This window comes from Neolamprologus multifasciatus, chromosome 20, assembly GCF_963576455.1.
Source record: "Neolamprologus multifasciatus chromosome 20, fNeoMul1.2, whole genome shotgun sequence".
NCBI classification, from domain to species: Eukaryota; Metazoa; Chordata; class Actinopteri; order Cichliformes; family Cichlidae; genus Neolamprologus; species Neolamprologus multifasciatus.
The window spans coordinates 7,631,510-7,657,860 of NC_140458.1; the positions used below are offsets into that span (position 1 = coordinate 7,631,510).

The following is a 26,351-nucleotide window of genomic DNA, read 5'->3' on the forward strand; positions in this document are numbered from 1 at the left end:
AGTGTTTTTGTACGACATACAGGCTAGAATACACAGAATTAGAAAAACTTTCAACAGAGAATGTCCTACTGCACATAGGGGAGTATGAGAACAACGACTGAACAAATTAACCAAAGAAAAAATGAAAATGTAGTCTTCCAGTTTGATGAATTTGCACAAAAAACAAACAAAAATGATTAAAGCTTTGCTAATATAATCTGAAGAGTTAGGTGCTGCTCCAGCACAGCCATTTGTCTATATGGAAAGTGTTGGGTGTTCATGCAGTTCTACAGTTGTCGCATGTTATTTCATGCATGTTTAAATTCACCAGGGATGAAGCCTGTCACTCAAGGCCAAAGGTCACAAAATCTCTTTATAAGCCATCTCATGTGAAAAATGAATGTGTTTGTTGAGGGTCAAAAGGAAACATAAATGGGGCACGCAGGGTATCATGAACCACTTCCTGGAGGATATAAAGTTAATCCCTCATCTTTAGCCGACAGCGCGTCTTTAACCAGATTACCCCAATAATCACCTAAACATCAGTGGAGAGAGCTAATTTGGGTGTCTAGTCATAACAGTTTCATGACATCAACCAATCCTGTGATACTTTATAAATTACAATGTCTAATCTAGCGCGCTGTATATACGTAGGTCCCAGACATCAGCAAAGCTAGGATCACCTAGTGTAATCCTATGGGTGTAGCACAATAGGGAGTCATAATATCCATTCCTTTCAAAGGCATGGAGCTAGTGCTGAGCAGACAACAACTATGTGTGTGTGTGTGTGTGTGTGTGTGTGTGTGTGTATGTGCACTGACATGAGTCTAACTGTGTGTGAGAGCAAGAGAGTGCATGCACACTCGTGTGTTAACGTTCATACATGCATAAATAGTTTTCCGTCTCTTGGGTGTCTTTTGGTCTGTGCCTCTCCACTGAACACACGTATGGGAGTTGAGGCTAAGGGGTGTTAAGGCCAGACAACAGCAGGGGGATGGGGTTAGGGATGGATGTGAGGAATGCAGAGACCTAAGGGCAATGACAGGGATGGACTGGGGTGAACAGACAGGCAGCGATATGGAAACACAGGAACCCCCTACCCACAGCTCCTCTCAAATGATCTCCTCGATACACCTCATCTGTCTGCCTCACACTTTCCATTTATTTATAGTTCCATTCTCTTGATGCTTGGGTAATGCCAGCCAAAAGGCAAATGACTATAAATGGTGCATTCCTTTTGATATCTGAAGGTGTGCGCCTGCATGAGGCTGCACTTTTGACTGTGTATATGCATAAGCACATGTAAGGGATCCAGATGGTGTGTATACTAAAGGGAGCTGGCTGAAGCTATGAGGCTACATTAGAATCGGAGGAAGAGGGCATAAGGAGTAAAGTGGGTGGGAAAAGAGGGTCACACATCAGCAGTTGCGTGAAAGCCTGCCGTTCCCACTTCCTGCCAGAGATTTGTCTAAAGGGAGGCCCTCCATAATTCAATAACAATAATCCCCAATGAAGGCCCAATAAAGAAGGCTGCTGTGGGGTGGAACTAACTGGCTGTACGCCGCCTCCTTCTCCAAACCATCCGTCCATCACTTATTGGGAGAGAGAGACTGGAAAGGCAAAATGGGGTAGTAGGGTGGGGGTCTGGGGAACAAGCCCAGCTGACATGCTGCCCGTAGCCAGCAGCCAGTCAGACACACAGACAGATACAGATCCCGTCTATCCCTCCCTCCTCTCCAACCTGCACGCCCTCCCTCCAGTCGATCCCCAGGCTGCCTCATCCTAGTGGAACCCCCCTCCCCGCTGAGCACGAGACAGAGCAAAGAAGTGCAGCTGCCTCCTATAGTTCCCTAGATAACTGAGCAGCCATGACGGCAAACAACACAAAGACAAAAAAAAATTATGCAAATGTGAGACCTACACAACCAGTATCCCCAGCTGGGGTGATCTATTGATCATGTTTTGGTCTGATAAATCACCATTCTTTAAGTGTGTTGCGATAGCTGAATGACTGGAATCCATAACATAACATTATTGTTTATGATAACCATTTTCCAAACAATGCATGACCCTTCCCCGAGTCCTACAGTACATTGAACTCTGAGTGGAAAGAAGAAACACGACACTTAGAATCATTGTACAATAACTGTTATGAAATAAAATGTTATTGTGGTTAAAAGATGAAGTGCGTTTTAGGCTACGTGCACGGATATGTTTCGGTTACAGTAAATCTGTGTCTGTGAATCATAATGACTTCATTAAAAGCTTATCTTGCTTTATAGCTGCATTAAGATCATTAGAAGTATTTCAGTGTGTGATGCATTATATTGTTTGGCTACTTGGTCAACTAGTGTCTGTGCAAACCCATTACAGTTACTCAATTGTAATGGCACAAACAATAAAGTAAATGGCTTAGTTAAGACCAAATTGCCTCCTATGCCTTTACTGGACCCAGAGATACAATATACCAGAGAACAAAAAGTAACTAAGGTGTAACTAATTAAAGTAGATTAAAGAATACTACTTTCTCGTCCGCACTGTGCCTCTCATTTTTCCACAGAAATGAAATTTGTTATTTCAATGTACAGTGTGTGTAGTTAACTTATCTGTGGAATCATAATGAAATGCTTTTCAGTAAAAAGTGCTGTTCTGCTGGAAATTACCTAAATCTCTTATACCCGCTATTCAGGAAAAGGACTGTTTATGTGTTGCAAAAGTGTCAGGAAAATAAAAAGGTCAGTTGAGTTTACCCGATGCCGTCACATGTGGATAAGGCATGCTGAATGAATTCATTAAATGCGAAAGTTTCTCACAAGTTTCTTGTTAGAATCAGTCTACAACCACGGACAGCTGTGTTTAATAAATTAAACAAGAACTTTGGTATTTCCATCTGACTGAGTGTGGTTTACTCTTAGCTAGTCATCAGAGGAAATGAGGCCATCCTTTTTAATGGCCCACATTTCAGAAAATCATGCGATACAAACAGAAAAGCTCAGCTACAATCAGTGAAGCCACACTGACTAATGTGTATGAGAATAGTTGTGAGATTTTTATGTTTTGGTGCATATAATGCCTGTATTTTGCAGTGATATTGTACAGAGGTAAGCTTAACTCAGCACATACAAATAAATTGTTCAGGACAACATTTAAATATTTTTTTCAATAGCAGATTAATTTCACAGAACGCAAAATAAGTCCCTGAAATTCTGAAAGAAATGACATGAAGCATTCCTAAAGTGTAAGATTATTTTAAACCTGTTTTTTTATTTAAACAAAAAGCATTATGTTCTCATATCCTTAAGCATTTTACAGCCTAAACTCAAACTCTAACATCTGCAAAGTCTTGTCTTCTCAGTAGAAGTCCACTGACTTATGACAATTCTAGCCCTCCAGACATCTGCTGGGGATGTTTGTTGTATAATGGTATTCTGGTGCAGTACACCTGCACATCAGGAAATAAACAGAATAAGTAGGACATTCGGTGCATTAAAATGTGATAATGTGAGTGAGAATATTTTGTTGGACACAAGCAGATATGTCCGTTTGGAAATGCCAGTTGACTGATCAGACTGAGAAGGGCGTTCAAAATGCCTGACAAATTTGGAACAGAGCGCGGCTGAGGAGTAAGGCCTCCATGCTAATCCATTCTTAGAAAAGTTAACTACAGTATAGTCCCATGTTGACCCTGCTTTAAACACACTGAAACACGAAACTTTCACAAAATCCCCAAAACAAGGTTGTAAGAGGAAAAACAGACACTGCCTTTGCACAAAGCCATAAAAATTTGCAAACACGTACGTGCATGCAGGCCAGCAATACACACATCACAATTACTCACACAGTAGAAGTCAAAGCAAAGATGTCATTAAGCAGGAGACTGAAAATATAAGCACACACAGAGCCAACAAAGCATTTGGGAAAACGAAGACAGCTTATTTAGGCTGCCTGAAATAAGCAGCTGCTTTAATAACGGGAAGGTCGGAAGTTAGTGCTATGAGGGGAAGGAAAAAAAAGAGTGCTGTCACTTTGTTTTTATTTTGACATAAAAGATTGCAAAAAGTACTACTGTTTGGGCTGGCACTGATCCAGAGACCAATGCCAGTTTGAGGAGAATATAGTTTCTGTAAATGGAGACGGCTATGGGGGGAGCTCTGTGACTGGTCACAGCTGGCATATTTGCTTGCCGAGGATACTTCCCATCTTTTTGGGATAAAGTAGAGAATGGAGTAAAATGTTAGGTACCAGCCAAATAGGCAGCAGGTTTGGCACCAAAATCAACTCCATTTAAACGTCGAATTGTGCCAGTTAAAAGGGAGTTAAAACATCTTCATTTAACCCAATACCTGAGCAGGTTTTTAATCCAGCTTTATTACTTAAGTGTTGCTTCATAAATATTAAGAAGAGGTAAGCCAACAATAATTCAGCTGTGCAAAGTTAAAAGAGCAACACAGAATGAAATACTTCTAAAACAAAACTGACAGCACATGAGATGTTACAGCACAGCCACCTAAGGTGTTTCATATTCCCAGTGTTCCTCAACAAAGCCTGAACCCAAGCACACCGGACTAATGTTGACATGGATAGAAAAGAAAGGTGCGTTTACTTTGAGGAGCCAAGTATGTGCTGTCTAATCCACTTCTTGTGGGAACCTGTAATGCTGTCTGATACCTGTTAAGAGTGCAGACACATAGAGGCCTCTGTGCTTTGCCCGCGGTCATATCTCTGAATGGGTCTTACTGGAGTGTTGCAATAACTCATTATGAGTCACAGACAGTCCAACATCTACCCAACGACATTAATGCTGTAAACACAGGATATGGTAGTTGTGGTGAAGAAATACAAACACAGACATGAATAAACGCTCACACACACACACACTAAATTAGTGAAAGGTATATAACGGGAGTTCAGACTTCATGAACAGGCCTTGGGCTGTTTTTAGTCAGGCAGGGAGTGCATACCTACACTAGAGACACGAGATAATTCACTGAATAAATAACTGCATGACCAAAAACAAGAGGGCAGTGCACAGATGGTCGTGCAATAAAAGCTGTGTGTGAGCTTTGTGTGTAGTTTTGAAATGTAGTCTAGTGTGGTCAAGAATGAGCCAATCACTTCTTGTAGGGTTTTTTTTTATTTTTTTATTGTCACTCCCACCAGACCTTATCAATAAGAAAACATCACCAGAACAAAAGCCTCACGATGTGCTTGAGCCTGGGGCATTCCACAAGCCAAGGCAAAACTGTGCTCTTCCTGTGCACATGTGTGGTTACTGTTTTGAATAAGTGATCTATGCATGTGTGTGCATAGATCACTGTAAAGACACTGTACTCACACACCTACTAAACAAACTTATCTCTATGTGTCAGTGTTCATGTCAGTCATCAGGAGACTGACTAGAATGAGGTAACCAGACTAAAGGCGCCTAGACTTGTAGATTAGATGTTGTTATTATATCTTTGTTATTTGAATATCATTTCATTGCTATTATAAACCGGATTCCAAAAAAGTTGGGACACCAAACAAATTGTGAATAAAAACTGAATGCAATAATGTGGAGATGGCAAATGTCAATATTTTATTCAGAATAGAACGTAGATGACAGATCAAAAGTTCAATCCGAGAAAATGTATCCTTTGAAAGGAAAAATATGTTGATTCAAAATTTCACGGTGTCAACAAATCCCAAAAAAGTTGGGACAAGTAGCAATAAGAGGCTGGAAAAAGTAAATTTGAGCATAATGAAGAGCTGGAAGACCAATTAACACTAATTAGGTTAATTGGCAACATGATTGGGTATAAAAAGAGCTTCTCAGAGTGGCAGTGTCTTTCAGAAGCCAAGATGGGTAGAGGATCACCAATTCCCACAATGTTGCGCAGAAAGATAGTGGAGCAATATCATGATCAACTGTGCATAACATCATCCGAAGATTCAGAGAATCTGGAACAATCTCTTTGCGTAAGGGTCAAGGGCGTAAACCCATACTGGATGCCCGTGATCTCCGGGCCCTTAAACGACACTGCACCACAAACAGGAATGCTACTGTAAAGGAAATCACAGAATGGGCTCAGGAATACTTCCAGAAACCATTGTCAGTGAACACAATCCACCGTGCCATCCGCCGTTGCCAGCTGAAACTCTACAGTGCAAAGAAGAAGCCATTTCTAAGCAAGATCCACAAGCTCAGGCGTTTTCACTGGGCCAGGGATCATTTAAAATGGAGTGTGGCAAAATGGAAGACTGTTCTGTGGTCAGACGAGTCACGATTCGAAGTTCTTTTTGGAAATGTGGGACGCCATGTCATCTGGACCAAAGACGACAAGGACAACCCAAGTTGTTATCAACGCTCAGTTCAGAAGCCTGCATCTCTGATGGTATGGGGTTGCATGAGTGCGTGTGGCATGGGCAGCTTGCATGTCTGGAAAGGCACCATCAATGCAGAAAAATACATTCAGGTTCTAGAACAACATGTGCTCCCATCCAGACGTCATCTCTTCCAGGGAAGACCCTGCATTTTTCAACAAGATAATGCCAGACCACATTCTGCATCAATCACAACATCATGGCTGCGTAGGAGAAGGATCCAGGTACTGAAATGGCCAGTCTGCAGTCCAGATCTTTCACCTACAGAGAACATTTGGCGCATCATAAAGAGGAAGGTGCGACAAAAGAGGCCCTAGACGATTGAACAGTTAGAGGCCTGTATTAGACAAGAATGGGGAGCATTCCTATTTCTAAACTTGAGAAACTGGTCTCCTCCGTCCCCAGACGTCTGTTGAGTGTTGTAACAAGAACGGTAGATGCCACACAGTGGTGAAAATGGCCTTGTCCCAACTTTTTTGGGATTTGTTGACACCATGACATTTTGAATCACCATATTTTTCCCTTAAAATCATAACTTTTCTCAGTTTAAACTTTTGTTCCATGATCTATGTTCTATTCTGAATAAAATATTGAGATTTGCCATCTCCACATCTTTGCATTCAGTTTTTATTCACAATTTGTTTAGTGTCCCAGCTTTTTTGGAATCCAGTTTGTACTTTTGTGCCTCTCTCCTTTACCTTTTCTGTCCCTAATGAACAACAAAGCAATGTCAGGCAGCTAGAGAGGAGAGGAAGGATTATACTGAGCACACATTAACATCACACAACACTCCAATCAAGCGAAAAAGTAGCATATTAAAGATGTGAGTTTGTGTAATGGTGTGCACAAGTGTGTCCACAGGTGAGTGCAAGGGCCTGTGCTGCTGTGTGTGAATACAAATGTGTATTTGTCTATTTAGGGGAAATAAAAGGCAGATTTGAATAGCCTATACACTGAACAATAGGGCCAATCAGTCTGCTGGATCGCGGCTGATTAACAGATGAGCTCACTCTAGGTGAGCATGTAACACTGATATCTCGGCAAGAGTGCAATAACAAAACCAATCATAAAAAGATTCAAAACTATCATCGGTTGTTTCTTCAAAGACACACTGAGTGAACCCTCGTGCTAAAACAGCATAGAAAGCAGGAGAACAAGAATCCATTTCCCAAAACAATCTGAGTGTTCCATCTCGATAGCCTTGAAGGGCATGAGCGGAATAACAACTGGCACTGTAAAACAGTGCTATTCTCATTACCCTCTGTGGAGTGAATAGAGAGACAGACTGTGAAGAAGGCTAATGAGCTAGTTAAGGTGGCAGTAAATGTCATTCCTCCTCTGGCAAGCCCCAGGCTGCAGTACTGCTACAGGCCATTACCTGGACAGGCATGCTTAAAGCTTGCATCAGCACTTACTGCACTGCCTAGAATTCTCTCTCTCTCTCTCTCTCTCACACACACACACACACACACACACACACACACACACCTACACACACACACAGAGCGGGGAAGAGATAGATAAAGTAAAAGAAGAGTAACGTGTATACACCATAACACTACAACCTTGCAATATAACATGCATTACATTAAAAGCCTAAGCGGATCATGTTGAGGAAAAGTGTGTGAGATGAGGCGACACAGTCCTTAGTCGCTTTAATCTTCTTTCCATTGACAGAAACTGTAATGAGTAAAGAGCTTTTCTGGCTGCTTTCCACTCAGGTGTTGACTGTGGTCTGCTGGCTTGTTAGCTGCTTGGCCAGTTAGTTTGACCTTTAGTAATTTATTCTCATATCCAACTAGAAATATAAGATTTCCAAATTGGATCAGTCAGAGTTTATTCTGAAAAGAACAAGGACACAGTGTGACTGGTCTACATTTTGACATGAATGTGCAGAAGTATGCAGACTAAATCAAGGAAAACGAACCCAACAGCTTTTAAAAGATACAGAAATTTGAATTTAAACTAACAGCCAAGCAAACTAATGGACAAGGAACATAAAAAAAAATACTCTGCTCTAAACAAAAATGTATGCCTGATCAGATTTAAATGAAAAACTCTACCTGGTTGAGTCTGGTTCTCTCTGTTCATTCCTATTAGTCTCACAGTTAAAGCATAAACTGTATCTACTTCTGTATTTACTTGAGCCACATTTTCTTGAAGCACCTTGTCCAAACAGACAGCAGCTCTCAAACCTATAACACAGACGCTTTCCTTTTTGGGGCAGGATGGGTGCGTGAATATAAACATAATGTTCAAAACGAAACCCTTGCAGGTTTCAATGTGACAACACTGTCAGTGTGTCAAATGCAGTGTTTATTTTCCTCTGTTGAAGTCCCCCTAACATGGATAACAGACAACCACGCTGGTGGTCTCAACGGGATTTTAAAAGACACAATCAGCAAGTTCCGTACAAATTTTTAATGACACTGAGTCACAAGAAAGTGTAAACTGGAGTCACTAATGTACACGTTTAAACCTTGAAATTTACAGAACAATAAACAAGTTCTTGTAAAACCAAGAGAGCAACTACGCTCGCCGCACTCTCCGAGGTCCTCTAACAAATAAACTCTCTTTTGGTTTAAATAAAGCTCTGAGCTCCACTACATTTAAATACACTCTGGCTCAGCTTCCCCATCGGCTTCAATACGCCTCTGGGTCCAATGTATGGAGTCAGCCTGCTGCCCATATGGTCCCCACTGGATTAGGCTAAAAAGCCCAGTCACATAATAGTGAGGCCCAAGGAACCATTAAAAACCCATTAATTGTAAAGTTTGAAGCTTCTTATGGCAATGATATGCTAATATTTCTTAGCACTGGAGATGGGCTGAAGAATAAGACGCAGCCAGATAGAATAGAATAGAAGAGAAATGTGCTGAGTGAAGGGAAAGGGGGGAGGTGTGTGTGTGTGTGTGTGTGTGGGAGGGGGGGAATAAAATGTTAAAATGGTGAAAAGAGATTCTACAAATAGTTCCAGGTCATGGTAACTCCTTAAGATCCACTTGTCTGCCAGAAACAAGCACGCTCCCTCTCTCACCCACACACACTTTCTCACACTGGGTGAGAGGGAGTACTGGGGAACAAGAAGAAGAAATGAAGAGTACACGACACTGAAACTGCAGGCAGCAGAAGACAAAGAGGTCAGTATTGCGGAAAACATGGAGTTTGACATTAAAGTGAGGCAGTTCAACTTGCACGCTCTATAGCGCCAGAAATGCATTGCCAAGAGAGCTACATGTACGGGGAATAAAATATAAAGGAGTGACTGAGTAGGACAGATGGGTGGAGAAAGAAAAAAACTAAGAAAAAAGTTACCGTATATCCTGAAAATTTAACAAAGATTGATAGCCTGCATCTCTGTCCATCTGTTTTCAGAATAAGACAACTTAGGGAATTTACTTTTTTGTTTTTTGGCCAGGTGTCATAGCGTGGGGGAAATTTTCTGCTTATCTCAGCAATCCCCTGAGTTGTGGGGTGGATGGAAGGAACATTAGAAAGGCTAAGTCCCCACCAAGCAGATTAACCAGAGCCAGCCATGGGACAAGAACACAGATTTAGGAAAGCATTGCCCAAATAAGATTTAGGCTTTTCACTGGCAATAACTTGGGAGTATACATTTCAATGCGTAACCCGCAATGTAACTGATGCCTTCCTGGCTCTGAAAAGGACTTGGGTTAATCTGAGAACTGCCACTGTACCGAAAGCTTACAGGCTCTTCCAGCTGAATAGAGCTGCTGTGTGTAAGTGCTGGAGCTTTTCTCCTGTGTCGTTTAAATTCAACACTCAGATTTCCTTTAAAGCGAGAGGCAGTGCTACTTGTTATTTGTTTGTTGGAAAGCCTCTTGTATATAATGTGGATCTCATCATTTCAGTGTGTGGTATACAGATCCCATTACAGTGCAGCTGACATGACAATACATAAAATGTCAGAATCAATGACCGTCGTAGCCACAAAAGAGGAAGTGCTGCAGGAGTACAAAGGTCAGGGAGTCCTGAATGTGTAATTCTTCTGTGTAATGAGTCTTTTCCCTATGTGTGTTTAGGATGCCAATGAAGGTAAAGCACACTGGACTTGTCTTTTCCCTGTTCGGCTCTTGGGAGCCAGGTGTCTCTCTTTAATGGAGCCATGTGGAGACTAACGTAGGTTAATGAGCCATACAAGCCCCAGTGGAGATGAGCATTATAGGCTATATGAGATCCCCTCTCATCCCTATATCCCTCCATTTGTGTCAGACCCTGAGAGAGAACTGAGGAACAAAGGAATCTGTGGTGGAATGGAAGCAGAGATGCAAGAGAGCATGGAGAGCCAAAGAGAAACGCGGGTCTGCCAGCCTTTTAAAACAATTAAGGTCTGGATGAGATTCACTAAAAGTTCCACTGCCAAGCAAGGCCCAAATGTGGCAGTAAAGGGAAGGCTTAGTGAGAGCCGGCCTAATCAGAAACAGACTCACTACGACAACAAACCAAACCACACACACAGGAAAGTCGACACTTTACATATTAAAGCTCGGCAGGGAGGGGAAGAAAGCCTGTGGTAACATCAAATTGTAATGAGGAACAGGCTCGGAGAGTGCATAAAGCATAGAAAGAGACATAAAGACAGAGTTGTAATGATGATTTTGAAGGAAAGAGAGCTTTTAACCACAGATCCTATGAGTCTGTTTTAAGAATGTTTGTTGTGGTGTTGTTGTGTTTGGCTTTACTGCATTCTTTTTGTCTTGGTCTCAGATGTGGCTTAGTCTCTTGTTGAGCCGTCTGCAGCTCCATTTCAGTGTAAGCTATAAACTTAGAGCAAGCAAACATTTGAGCATGCTGTGTTTCTGTCCCCAAACGTGAATGTGTGCTTTGCTAAGATGCCGAGACATGAGAAGCATGAGTAAGCGTTTGGTGATAACGTGGTTGGAAATGGAGGATACTGGCAGATGAGAGGCGTAGCTGGGACAAAAAAAACAGACAGGAAAGAAGAAACACAAGGAAAAGCAGAAAGTAGAGATTTAGGAAGACGAGCTTGATGAAATGTGGGTAAAATAGAGGATAGAGAAGCTGCAAGAAGAGCAGAGGGAGCGAGGGAAGAAGACGAGGCTTGACCAGGTTTGTGCTTCGGAGCGGAGAGCATAGCGGGGTTTGTGGCATAGCCGACGGAGAGGCAGCCTCACATTCCAGGCTTGATCCTGTATAAATCCTGTCTGTTACTACAGATCTGATAGGGAAATAAGAGGCCAGATGGGGGCTTCCTTTGGCCTTATAAGGGATTGCGACTTGGATAAAGGGTGAAAAGCCACGAAGAATGAAAAATACAGATAGAAGAGGGCAGAGACAGGAATGAGGACTGGACTTTGAAGAAAAAAATAAAAGTGGATAGCAGCACACAGCAGCAGAATATGAAAGAAATAAGTCGAAAAGAAATGGAGAGTGAAACTAAGATGCTGCCTATCGTGTGATATTCTTTGTTTGTTGCTCCTCTGATGTTGTTTCAATGATTTTCAGTCTTTGAAGAGAAATACATCAGGTCTCCAAAACAGAAACACTTTCCTCCTTGTAACAAGAGCACAGTTAACAATACAGCCCAGCACAAGTGGAACGGTAAAATTCATCCTACTACCATTGTTTCAGCCTGAGTCCCATAGGTCATTGTGGAATTTTTCTCTTCTGTCAGAAAGAGTATTTTTGCCCTTGAGAAAATTGCATGTGAAAAAAAAACAAAAAAAAACTTGAACAAATAGATGTTTACAATGTTAACCGCTAGAGCTCTACTGATCGCACGCGAATTTGCAACAAAAAAATTCTTGCTATATCCCTTTAATCTACTCTCTTTGTTCTTCATTGTGTTTAGAATTAACAACATTTCTTACTCAAGATGTTCAGACAGTGGGAGCCAACAACCTGCTGAGAAGCCCGATCAGCCACACTAATCTGATCAGCTGTACTTCGTTCAAGTGTGTCTTATTCAAAGAGGACATCACTACCAGCGTGCTGTAACCCAAACACCGTCCTATTCCCTTTCAGCTGATGATCCTGGGGAGAACAACACAGTCATCCGATCTAGCACACCTTCCAACCCAACAGCCGCCTCCCTCCTCTCCTCTAATCCAGCTCGCAGACCAAACACAGCATACCTGCAACCAAATGTTCACCCAGCTGCAACAATCTGGACTTATTAGGGTGAAAACTCATGACACAAGTGTTTCTCATTTCCTAATCAGTTAGAGGGCAACCCCCTCCTCTTTCCCCACTGTGTGTGTCTGCGTGTGTGCATTCGTTTTCATGTGATGAAACACTCTTGAAATAGAGTGAAACCAAGTGTCTTTGAATGTATGATCAAGGGAGTTTTCGCACACCTCCCACATACAAATAACTGCGTAAAACGTCTATGTGCACCTGACTAAATAATATTATCAACATGTGTACATCTAATAAAACACACAGTAAACAAACTTTGAACCACTTATGTTATGGCACATATCAAAATTAAACAGATTGTAGACTAAAAGGCACAATACCTCAGAGACGCGACATGCAAATGATGCTGACAAAATGCTTGCCCTACAACGCCCAAACATGACACAAACCGAACTGATTCATTGCCACAGCCAACTAACACAGCTCAAACGCACAAGCACACAAACACGAGATACACACCACCTCTATCCATACACCCCACTGAGCAAACAGCTGCTTGTGGCAGCACCACACTGTGGCTACCAATTACACCAAAACAGAAATATTTAACTGCCCTTTTAAACAGAGTGAAAATTAGGAACGTCAGTAGTTTGAGGCTGTGTTGTGATTCCATCAAATTATCATGTCTGTGCCTCGACCAATAATCCAGTCTGACACAGTGGGCCCGTGTCACCACACATTGGGATGCCTCACCCCTGGCTCCGGCCCTGACCCTTAGCATTAGTCAAGTTACCAGAGGCCCAGATAATGTTTTCCTAACCGCTAACCATTAGTGTTTAATGAATAACAGCAGTAGCTGAGCTGACCTATGGCTGGCTGAGGCCTCTGGCTCCTGCTAAGTTCTTTGATATTGCGACCTTGTTCATGCTCTCTCATTGGCCTGCCATGGGTTTTCTGGAAGTACAGGTGCTTTTCAAAAACCACATATATCCCCTCGTACTCAGTTTTGTCTGGGTCACAGTTATAATGTGCAGCTCTGCACCTTTTCTCCATTCCTTCCATTGTACAATGAACCTGTCGAGCAATCTAACCACCGACACATTCTGACATTTCACACATTTCACATAGCTTAGAGTTTCTCTTTATTCTCAAGTATATTCTCAATTAATGTTTCTAGCATCTAATACTCTTTATGTGACTATAAAGCATTGTGCTTTACCTCAAGTGGTCTGCTCTCTGAAATTAAAATATTAAAAGTGCTGTACATCGTACACTCATTAATATTTAGGGACATAAATTAGTAATTCATCTGTGAATTTTGAGTGGAAAAATGTATGATATAATGGAGTAATATAAAAATAGACACATGGATAACAGGGTCTTTAAAACAGAAGAAAAAGACGTTTGAATGGACGCTCTGGTACAAAGTGTTACAAGCTATGCAGAAAGAAATGTCCGCTTGCATTAAGACTGTACTTTTCTTTGCTGGACAGCTGGACTATTAAGAGGGAGTCTCGGCTGACAGCTCCGTTTCATGACAGCACGAGGCCAAGATCTGACATACAGTTGTCAAGAAAAGAGATGCCCCGTGCGAGTGCGTGTATAGGTGCGAGTGTGTGTCTCAGAAGTGATGAGCAGGCTGAGTGAGCGGAGATTACCAGTGGCTTGAAATATTATCACATGCTATTAGTACTGTATCACCGTTCATTAGGCTGATGGCTAGGTGCAGTTACTCGACAGCCTTGTTGTAAGGAAGAGAGATGAAAAGTGTGAGGGCAAGAGTGACAAAGACGGAGAACTCCGGGAGTTACACTGTGCACAGGAAATAAAATGTAAAAAGGAAATCATCGCGAAAGGAAAACAAGGGTGAACGATAAGGGTCTGCTTGCCTCAATCCTTCACTGTCAGAGATTTAACCAAGAGGCAAAACCTCAATGGGAAACCGGACAGCTGTGGTATTTAATGTCACAACAAGAAAGAATGAGGCACATTACTACAATCCCCAGTTTTTATTGTCATAACGTTCATAGTGTATGATAAGCAGATGACTATTCAATGACAAAAAGCATGTATCAAAGGAATGATTTGTGTAGCGCCCATTAAAGCTTCCCGTAAACATTGTGTGATCACAGAAATGCATTAAACAATGCTGTCACCAGGACAAGCCTAACTCTAAAGGAACTGATAGCTGCTGCTGTCTTGTATGAAGTAGAAGCAGTAAAGCTGTCTCACTATCAGACAGAAACATTAGTAGCTGTCACACTCAGTTTGCCTCGGCATAGACAACGGTTTAGTGTATCATCAAAGCCCAAACAATTCTCATTTATAAGATCTATTGGCACTATAAGCTTATTGAAATGGAAGTGCACATTTGCAAAATAGATGAGAGGAATGTTGTTTTCATTGCTTGTGGAATGATTATGCGTGATATCAGACACATAAACAAGGCATGGCTTTCTTTTCTTTTTTTAATTTTCTAACTGCTTCTAATGAGGATGATCATTAAGATGCATGTAAAATATGGAAAATTCACCACAAGCTTCAAAAGGATTCCCTCTATAGTGGGTCACTGCTGGAGTTTCTGTTCAAGTTTACAAAGTACAAGTTTGCTCTCATCCCCCTCTGTCCTTCCTATTCCCCCTTTTATCTAATTTTGGACCACTCTAAGAGCCAGCAGTAATGAATTGGCTAATCACAGTTATCTGGCCCATTCAAGTGCTTTGTAAAGCAAATCAATAAAGCCTGGCACTGAGCCAGTCATCCACTTTGACAGATGTTGCTTGCTAATCTATTTTCTCTATTTTTTCGCCATTCTGTCCTAAAGATGTTTACTCTTTAGCTATCCGTCCTTTTCTGCCTGTCTATTTCAGCAAGGTCAGTGGAGAAAATGAAGAAGAAAAAAAAGAACTGTGTTCCATTTCACACTTGCTGCAGAAGGGACACAAGTCAAGTGCTGAATACTTAAAGTTCATTTAGCAGAGAGAACATTTTCCTCTTTGATTGGTAGAACTACTGGAAGACATTTCATCTCAGAAATTCATACCTCGGGCAAAAAGAAAAATATATAAATAAGGCTTACACCCATACTATACCATTTTCAGAGTAACAGATCAATAGCAAAAACTGATAACTATTTCTATGAATTTCAAATGTTCTCCCTGTGGTGCCTACACTAGCAGCAGACTAAACAGCTAAAACTGATAGGCTGGGATAAGCTGCCTCCCAACGCGCCATCGTGTTCTGTACATACAGTATTTTTGTGCGTTTTATATTACAAATTTAATTGCCTGGAAATTTTGGAAAATACAATATTCATTGGAAATACAATATTCATTAGAAATGAAGAGAACTTTCAGCTTTTTCCCCAACTTGTTTTCCTTTCTGTGTGTCCTGGAAGACACAGATCTGCGTTTGATGTGGCTTCTTAATCCTAACAGCACAATGGCTTCACACATTAATAAAAGTCACACAAAGCAATGAAACAGACTTCATTTACAGCTCTCCATGCAAACAAAAGTTTAAAAGTGAGAGTTTTTAAACATAACAAAAAGTTCAAGCTACATAACTCCGCCATTAACATAATTTGAAGCCTAATCAATAGGAAAACATGCTGAAGAAGCTAGATTACTGCAAGGCTTTTTCTTTAGACAGTCTCCAGTGAAAAGTGGCTCTAATCAACAATGGGTTAATTAATCTCACTTGTGAAGTTAGTCCAATTATGGGACACACTCTACGGGGAATATTTGTCTCCTAAATAATGGTAATAAAATGCATTGTTAATGAAAGGTCTCACAAAAAAGTTCTGTTCAGACAATGGTAAATGAATAAATAAGTAGTGCACAACACATTTAGGGACAATCACTTTCGGGATTCGGATGACATTTTGGCATAGGTGAATGACTACCTTTAGGCTAAATAAAGCCTACATGTAAAAAATCCATCTGTTGTAAAATGTATGCACTGCATGAGTATTTGTCTCCTGTTGTTAGATAATGAAAAACACTTCCTTCGAAACACTGGCAGAGAAAAGAGCAGGCAATTAGAGGAAGTGAAAGGAGAGGGAGACACATGGAAGGAGAGAAAGCAACATAGAGCTGTTTGAATGTGATTAATGAGATCACTGCAGGGTAGGCTGTGTCATTGTAAAAGTCTGAGCAGCAAGAAGGAGGAAAAAAATAGAGTGGCAGAAAGAGTTAGAGACTGAGACAGAGAATGGGGTAGAAAGCGAGACATGAGAGGGAAGAGAAAAAAAACTGAGCAGAATCCAAGCTGACTGACCTGGCTACATTTAACTCACTGCTATGAAAAGACAGGGGGAATGAGACGGAACGACTGACAGAAAGTGAGTAAATCAGGCAGACAAAGAAAAAAAAAAGATATAAAGCTCAGATGAATGGAACAGCGGGGGCTCTTGGTCTTCTGCTGGCCTTTTAACAGTGAAGTGTTTAGGGGAAGCCTCGACCAGGTCTGGCAGATTGAGAAGCTTGTGCTCTAAAGAGAGCCATGAAAGGCACAGCCTGCTCCTGCAGGCTGGGGATGCCGCTGGCCACCTCTTTATCTGGCTCAGGGTAACGGACTGGGCAGGAGCAAGTAGAGGCCAGGACCGAAAAGGTCACACAGGCATCCTGCCAGTCCAAAAATCCATAAACAAGCTGGGGTTGAGCTGGACTAGAGAGATGGTTGTGGTAATTAAACATTTATGGCAACCATCTTTACACCCAAAGATACAACGCCTCTACAGAAATATATCATTTAAAATAAACAGAATACAAAAAATATGACTCTTCCAGATTTAACATGCCAATGAAAGTAGTTTTATAGTCTCAATAACCACCCAACAGAGGACTTCTTCAGTCCTGGCTGAAGTCCCCCCCCCCCCAATATCCTGCTGTTGATCAGACGGTTTTATTCCACAAGACAGAGCTTTACTGTACTTTTTTTTTGAAATTGTAAAAAAGATAGTCTTTCTCAGCTACCACACACAAAAGCTACACAAATTAAATTTGCCCCTGTTTGCAGTTTTGGATATTGTGTTGGTTTGATCCAGCCTCTCTGTGGATGTGCTGGATATTGTGCTGGGAGGAGAAAAATTTGACCAGCAACAGTGATTTCTAGAGGATATGCCAAGCACCCAGCTGTTTCTAGTAGGGAAACTGAGGCTGTATTGATAGTTTAACATGATTAAAAAGATTGCCAGCAATCAAGGAGAGAGAGACCCACAAGGATGGTTGTAATAGGTGCATAACACAGCTGTAATATCAGTTAAATAATCGCTCAAACATGCCACTTTTTATCTAAAATGTCAGTTGCTCCATAAATAGGTGTATTTCGTGTGATGTTTTTCCATTTAATTTTAACCACACAAGGTAAAACAAACAATAATTTAACAATGGAATGCAATTATTTGTTCAGTCTGGGATTAAGTAGAACACACTATTCAATCTAAGTGATGCAATTGTTATTATATAAAGCATTCAGTGAGAAATAGCAATTACTGACTATGATGACTGGAAATAAGTTCTACCTGGTGGCATTTGTGACAGTTCTTTTCACTTGTAATTGTATTTCTTTGTATTGTACTGTATTGTGAGGTAAATCTATGTTGTGTAGGGACTACAAAGATCTTTAATAAAGCCGTAAAAATGATTAGTTTTCTGTGCTTTTAGGTTTTTGGAATTCGTTTTTGCAATTATGAACAAAAACTGAACATTTTCCATAAAAAGAGGTTAGGTTTCATATATCCACATAGTCACTCTGTGTTAGCGCGTTTTAAGGGATGCAGGTGACAGGATGGCTCACTTCTGTTTTCAAAATAATTTGTACCCCTGGGGGAACAGGATGGGCCTCCTTTCAGTTGTTGCCATGAGCCTCAGCTGTTGCTATGGACATCATCCTCAATGATAGTTAGTGCTTCTCTCCCTCTTTTACTCTAGATGTTCATCTTTGTGTCTATTATTATTTCACCGACTCAGTTTTTCCACCTGTTCTACTTTCTTTCTCTCCTTCATTACTGCCCCAGTATCCTTGTGCATTACTATTTAGACAACATAGCCGGGCTACAGTGAAAACAAAAGTCAAGGGTTGGAAAGCAGTGAGTAAATTTGCTGAGCTAATCCATCAATTCCACATAAAAATCCATGCCAGGCAAAGCCAGGCCACACAAAGACAGGTGAGCAACCTCTGGGTTGATAATGCCAGACATCCAAGTTGCTCTGATCGTATTCTTTCTCAGAGCAACAAATCCAAGAAATAATTCACCGAGGTTCATTGCAAGATCACCCTCTCTGTTCGGGGTAACCACAGCATAGAAGGGCGAGAGTGGGGTTGGAGGGAGGATGGTCACTTGTCCACCAGGACCCTGTAGTAGCAGCTGCTTGCATTTACAAGCCTTTTAAGTCTGGAATACTTTATGCCTTGTGATCAGCTGTTCCCCTCAGTGACCCCCCCCCCCCCCCACACACACACACACACACACACACACACAGCACTGTCTACACAACGCACACAACCCTGCTGTTCTTCAGGCTACTGTGGGAGCCATGTGAGTAAGCTGCGCACACTCTGCTACGTTAACCAGATCTACAGGACATTTGTCCAGTTAAACACCTGAACCACCCTTTTAAGTTGCCTCTTTTAGCTACAAAACACATTATCCAAACCAATTACCCCATTATTCATCAGGGCATGACAGAAAAAAAACAACAACAAACTTTTCCATTTTTGGTTTACTGTTCGCCTAATCCAAACCAAAACACTGAAGGGTAAACTGGCCGACTTTTACTAAGATAATTGCTGTTTGTAAAGAGTACAGTACAATAGCTATATAGATTATACCAATCCTTCATGACTCAGTTACCTTTTCATAATGCAATCACAAAGCTTGTTTGGATCTTAATAGTTTTGCAGGATTTAGAATACATGGGAGCCAACCATTTGGGAATGTATCCCTATGGTCCCAGGTTCAACAACTCTGTTGAGCTTGAGAGAAAAACAGGGATAGAGGATGTTTCTTCTCATTGTCTGTGAACTGATTCCAATTAAGATGGGAATGCCCCTCTGCTCAACATGCTTTAACTTTCCCATTCATTTTTTTGTTCTGGCTTCTTTCAACATCTAATTTTACATGTGCAGCAGTGCCCTCCATCCCCATCTATATCAAAGGCAATGCTTTCCGCAGCTCCTCTGTTCCACAATGCCATCGTTGATTCCCACCAATCCCAGTCCCCATATGGGATATGCCTCCTCCCCGGCACAAAGTGAACCACACACAGTCAGTTTTAACTTGGATGATGCAATTCTTGGGTAATGTGTGTCCAATTGCATAGCAGATTGCCTATCTTCATAAAGTTAACCCACAGAGCCATCTTTGGTTTCTGTGTATATAAGCGTGATAACATAGATGATAGAGGCTGATGTGGATAATATGCAGTCTGGACACAATTACTTTACATCTTGCTCTAGAATTTGAATAATACATTAACTTACAGCAGGACTACCAGCTCACTAGAAGATCTGTAATGATAGCTTTGACTGGGATAAATAATGGTTTTCCTATCGCTAAAACACAATCATAAGGGTTGGTGTACTGGGCGTCTCCTACAGCTCTCTGCTGAGGTGAACACCTACTGGCCTCCAACATCAATCACTGCCTTCAAGAACACCACCCAGAAGTCCACAACCAATTTATGGAAGTCTCACAACACATTCAACCACACAGCTTATGCATTGTAGTACTCTGTGTTAGTCTATGCTTGCAGTGAAATTCTCTATGTTCATAAAGTATATGAGATGCCCATTTGTTCCAACATCTCTGAGCAAAATGCAATGACTTCACACTCTGTTAACATCACGACAGAATATTTTTTGCTGCAGCACTGTATGAGACTCCTGTGTAGTGTTATTGTTTCCTGCAGTCTGCCACACTATATATGCATTTTTCTTACTTTGGTGTCTGCTTACTCCCCCCACCCTCTTAACCCCTCTTCCTCAATCAATCCCCTACAAAAGCCTGCCACAGGCAGTGATATCCACCAACATCATCCCTCATGCTTTGCCATGTTCCCGCAAAGCCAAGGAAACAGCAGCATATACGGGAGCTGATCTGCAGGGAAAGCAGGAGGGAAATGGAGGGAGGGAAGGAGGAGTGGGATTGAATGAGGAAGCATTGAGTGGAAGGATGAAGGATGGGGAGGGGGTATTCTTTGGGAAGGGAGCCAATCCAATTACAAGCAGTGGTGCAGCCCTGGTTTCTTTGGCGGCACAAAATTCACATTTCGACGGTCTCTTCCTCCCTCCCCTAGTACCTTCTTGCTTCTTCTTCTGAAGATGCCTATTCCTGCTACTCTGTTTCCTATTTTTTGCTCATCGTGGCCTACACTCACATCCTGTAATCGTGCATCCCTATGCACCACACCCCTCCCTTTCCCCATCTGTCTGTCTTTCTTGGATGCATGAAAGAGCTGGAGGTATAGCACTGTATCACCAGCAAAGCAACGAATCTTGTCGCCCTAGCTGTGTCATGCTCAGATCTGCAGGAAGCCTCCAGCATCCTACTCCATGTAGGTGTCTCATGCAACTCTGTAGGAGCTTATCATCCCTCTGCAGAGGAAACTGTAGCTCATACTCTTTAGGTCACCCTATCCCTCTGCCCTCCCTGTGTCACGGCATGGCAGGGCAGGCTGGGAGAAGGGTGGGGTGGAGGGGATAGCCAGGGTGTTGAATAACATTCAGTGTAAACAATGCATACTTCGGACAGACTGATTATTCTTAATTACTGATTAGTCATTATACATGAAAACAGTTTTTTTTAAACCTGCTGCAAATTGCCACAGGGGAATCCCAATTCTCTGTCATTCTCCCAGCAGTCAGAGCTTGTACATTGTTGATCATTTGCGTTCATGCAAATCATCACGTGTCACTATCCAACAACACATCTGCTTGCAAATTTCTGCACAGCAGAAGAGTGCATATATTCTCACGCGATCAAAAGCAAATTAGGTTCAAGTAAAGTCCTCCAAACTTACTTTGACAGCAAGACCACACTAAAACACAACCTTTTATTTAGCAGTAAAAACCCGAATTAACAACGCAAAATGCAATTTAAGTTTTGGGAATATCACAGAAATATACAATTAATATTTCATTATGGCGGACATCATTTTGATTTCTACACTTAATATAATCTCGTGCTGAGTTCATTCACATTACTGAGAATATTTTAACAGAGTTAACTTCTTTCCCACTATTTTCTCACTTCAGCCACTTCATAGTAAGAAGATTATTATAATCATAAATATTAAGACAACACATCATTTGAACTTTCTAATGTGCTCTGTTAGTGAAACCATATTCTGTGTGTCATGGGATCATTCTCTGTGGGTGACTGCTAGCTTTTTTTTTTATGTTCTGCCCACTGGACCGTGGTACCTTTTGTCTAGGTGCGCTTCTCATATCCTGGTTAATTCCTGCCCCACCTTAGCGTTACTGTGGTTACAGTCACGCCTCTGTATGTAGTCACACAGATGCACAGAAGGCTATTTTGCATGGATTTTCAAACAGACTAAGGACATAGCAGAGGGAAATGGGTGAGCGGCAGGTATAGACCGGAGTGTGGAAAGAAACAGGCAAACACACACCATATGCAAGCAACAGAGTGAGGAAAACACTCCTCTGTTGCAAATAATTGAAACAGATGAAAAGGTTAAAAAAAAGTTGACATTATTTAAAGCTCAAACTGGGGGTTAAGTCCAATTAATATTCTCGACACAACAGCCTGATTAGTAAATTGATTTAATAATGGAAAAATGAAGACCAAAATAACCCGCGACACTGACATTTATGTTCCACTCCTGACATTTGTGATCTCGGAATGACACTGAGACAGTCAGCCCAATGAGAGGAGAAGCAAGGTCAATAAATCTATCAATATCCTTCAACTAGCTGTCTAATTGCAGTCTGGACACGAGACAAAGGACAACTATGATAGGCCTATCCGAAAACTCAAATTTCAACCAAAGCCATGCATACATATAGTTTATCACAGAATATTACCAAACAGGTAACTACATTTTGGCCCCTGAGAATGGGGGACTGTGTATAGCAACACTTACAATTGTTTAGTGGTTAGTACACTATTTATGTTTAAGTTAAAGCTGAGAGTCTGTATATTAAACCTATATGCATTACATTGGTGTAACATATACTTTCTTTTTTAATAGCCAAAATAACCATAAAAATAATAAGTGTCAATGTCCAACAATATATATAGCTAATCAGCTGTTTGGGGGAATGTCAGTGTCACACAACAGTGCAAGAGCTGTTTGAAAACAATCAATAAATCATAGATGTGTCTGACTGACAATCAAACTCTCCATCCCAGAACCCAGAGCGGCACTTAACAGCACTTCTCCTCTGCACTATTTATTCCAGCTAGTCAAAAGTTTAATCTCATGCCTGATTTAGACTTCTGAGCCGGTAATGTAACCTACATAAGTTGCCAACATCATTGCTGACATTTATACTAATGCATGTGACATTACACGTTAATTACCATGCAGTCGTCTCCCAGTGTTTTACATGTAGTGCCAACCAACAGAAACAATTAAAATGTCCCTACTGGATCCCCGATCTCTGCTATTTGTCTTTCTTCTGTTCCTGAATGTTTTTCACTTCTTTGCAAATTCTCTCATGTCCATTCCAATAGTTTCACCCATCCTCCTCTAGGAATTTGCCAGCATGTGTAAATCCTTTTATTGATGCTATAATTATATTTCTTATATTGAGATCATGGTTCTTATTCTCTCACTGAAAATTCAACAACTGCAACAAAAACGTTGCCTGAAATGCATATAAGGAATCAATCAATAGTTGTGAGTTGCATTGATGAGACTTGTAGACACATTTCTATGGAGATGCACGTCAGGTTACACCGTAAGTTACAATGTAAGGTCTCAGAGGGATTTGCCATTACGGCGTAGCTGTGGTGTAGATTTCTCAGTGAAATATAAATCCACAGTAATACCATGTTTCTTGTAGCTAGGGTGTGAAATCTATTATTATTAACTGGCCAGGAGTCCTTAACCCTCTGTAGCCTTTGTATTCTCTCACCAAGACTAGGAATTTCAGTGCATGGGCTGGCTCTTTCCCTTGGCTCTCAGTGGGCCAAAGCAGAAAGGTGCCTATTAAAATTAATGGTTCAGTGCAGGATACTTAACAGTGCAACACTAGAGCTCACTTAACAAGGAACTGGTAATGACCACTACAGTGAGCTAGCTGTTGCCATTACACCTCCCTGACACTTTGACAGCTGGGATTAAATATTAAGCAGCTATGTTTCCTTGTGACCAACATCCATCTACACAGAAATAGGACCACTTCACAGTGTCAGTCCCCTCTGGACTATTGAGCAGTATAACTCCCTATGTATCACAGTAATAACACAAGCAGAGAACTTATACAAGAGACCTTTAACTGCTGGATGAGAAGAGGAAGCGAGTTGGTACTCACCTTCTTCAGGCGTCCACTCTTGGTACCCACAAAAGCTACACAGTAGCCATTGTAGACATAAGAGGTCACAGAAGTCATACGGTCCCGAGTCTCAGTGTAGAGAGTGTGGCCAGTCACTAGTTGAGAGCCGCCAAGTGGCTGGTTGATGTCCAGACCACAGAAGGAGTCATCAATGGGCACGGGCTAAAGACAGAAGAAAAAAAGGTTATGAATTACAAATTAATAACAAGAATGTTTAAAAAATGGTGATCATGATTATCAGGGTAATATGTGACATTAAGCAAAGAATTCCTTAAAATTAAACATACTGTAAGTGCCTTGAGGCAACTACTGTTGTGATTTAGCCCTGTATAAATAAAATGTAATTAAACTGAATTGAATTGTAGGAATAGGAAGTGAAAAAAAAAATACACCAGAGAAAGACAGAGTTACAGGATGAGGCAACAGCAGTAAAGAGAGGCTGAGATACAGAGCATTATAAAACAAGACAGCTCAGTAAGGACCAAAGATGAAGGTGACAGACTGAAACACGGGAGTGATGGCCAAAGTTGTGGAAATAGTGGCAGTGTTAGAGAGTGTTTGAGATGGGCACATGAGAGAGGTGAGCCTGAGGGAAAGAGGAAGGTCAGAGTGAGGAGGAATTGCTCACGTGAGTCTCTTAGCCAGACAAACGTTTTTCTTTCGGGCACACCAGAAAGATATGTATCAGCTCCACCCGACTGAGCTCCACCTTGCTCTCACTGTGGCTCATTACCCTGGCCTATCACAACATCACAGCAGAAATACACATATTGCACGATAACAGTGTGCATTAGCGAGCACAATGTGTGATAACTATGCAACATAGAAATGTGCATGTAACCAAAGAAGCACTAATAACATTTACCTATTCACTAGAAAACAAATGCTATAGTGAATTCTCCTAGTGAATTTAAATTCAGCTCTTAAGGAAAATTTGGGCATGCTCATGGACCTTAAGACAGCTGCTTAGAATGAAAACGTCTTGTTCTTTCAATATATGGAGATACAGGCAATGAGGAGGAGGTGAATAAGAAGTAAGACAGTGATCTGTCTGGTGTTGAATCAGGTCAGCTGACAGTCACCGAGTATCATTGGCCTCAATGTGCCATGCAAGCTAAAGTGAAATGGCCAGGCAAGCATTACATGCGTATATCCCATAGTCCCTTGCTCACAAACTCTATCTTATTCAAATTCTAAATATATACCCCCTTTTTACAGCCCCTACTCATTAGTTTTCTTACTCTCACATTTCTCATCCGTCTCCTTTCTATCCCTGCTTCTGTCTTTTTCACTGTCAGAATGGTCTAAGCAGACTGTGTTGGGAGTGTGTGGAACGCTGCTCTGTCTCTCACACAGTGGCTGTACAACCTTTCTACATTTATTTTCATGAACAGAGGAATAACGCTGAAGGGGAATAATCGCCTCCGCTTGTATCCTCACGCCCCTCACTTTGTGGCATTTCCTTTTATTCCCTTTGCCCAAAATAGCACAGAGTGCTATGGAGTACTACTGCGGTATTTAAAAAGAAAAAAAAAAACAATCTGGTGAGTTAACATTGTTCGTGTCTCATGTGGTGATAACATCAAATGTACTGTATGCAATTGTTCTAGGCTTCTCTTAAACACGAGTTGATGACACAGACGGTATGAATCAGATGGGAAAGCTAGCAGCTATCTTGAGGAACAGCCGTGAGTTCCAGACATCGGCTTATCAATATATACTCCCTGAAAATCATGCAGCTATTCCACATATGGTCTGTTGGGCTCCTAACCATTTGGTTCTGATTATATCTAGATTGTTCAGATGATGTATGCTTAGTAGACTTGGCAGACAGCTCAAATCCCCCTGGAGTCCATGTGGTTGAGCTCTCTTGTTCACCTTCTTGCAGATTTTTTTGTTTCATTGTGTTTTTACTGCTGACTTACAATAAATCTCACGAGTAGTGCAGAAATGTAGTTTTCTATACCACTGTTTCAAGAGACAAATTACATGAGACCTAAATTAAACATATGCGATTAAATCCTTATTGAACATCTCACAACATGAAATCCTTTTAATTTTCTGCTGAGAAAATAGCTGCTACCCTGTTTAGATGTGACAGGATATGTGCTGTCAGAGTTTTTTCTCTCTCAGAGTATATCAAATTTATCAACTCCAGTCCCACTTTGCTTTCACAAGTGGTTAATTAGTTCTAAGGGCATGAGCAAAAAAGCAAGACAGGAGGATAGTGTGACACGTGGACACAAACACACACACAGTGTGATACAGAAAGAATCCCATCATGGCTCTACTCCATGGGATTGACTACAGAGATGGTGTGAATCTCCAGATGGCAGAAGGCTGGATGGCTGGGTGATAAATCT

The 26,351-nt window shown here is 41.3% G+C and overlaps 1 protein-coding gene and 1 long non-coding RNA gene across 3 annotated transcripts in view; both read right to left on the minus strand.

Moving 5' to 3' along the window:
- LOC146494297 (uncharacterized) overlaps positions 1-23,961 on the minus strand; it is a 34,105-nt gene extending 10,144 nt beyond the window's left edge. Inside the window, exon 1 of the long non-coding RNA XR_014871692.1 lies at positions 33-23,961. This is a non-coding gene — a long non-coding RNA (uncharacterized LOC146494297). The remainder of the gene's footprint in view (positions 1-32) is intronic.
- The window catches only part of plxna2 (plexin A2), a 173,566-nt gene that overhangs the window by 119,195 nt on the left and 28,020 nt on the right, over positions 1-26,351 (minus strand). For both annotated transcript variants that reach the window (XM_085147225.1, XM_085147224.1), the window contains exon 3: positions 23,968-24,150. In XM_085147225.1, coding sequence (XP_085003351.1) covers positions 23,968-24,150 — 183 coding nt within the window. The remainder of the gene's footprint in view (positions 1-23,967; positions 24,151-26,351) is intronic.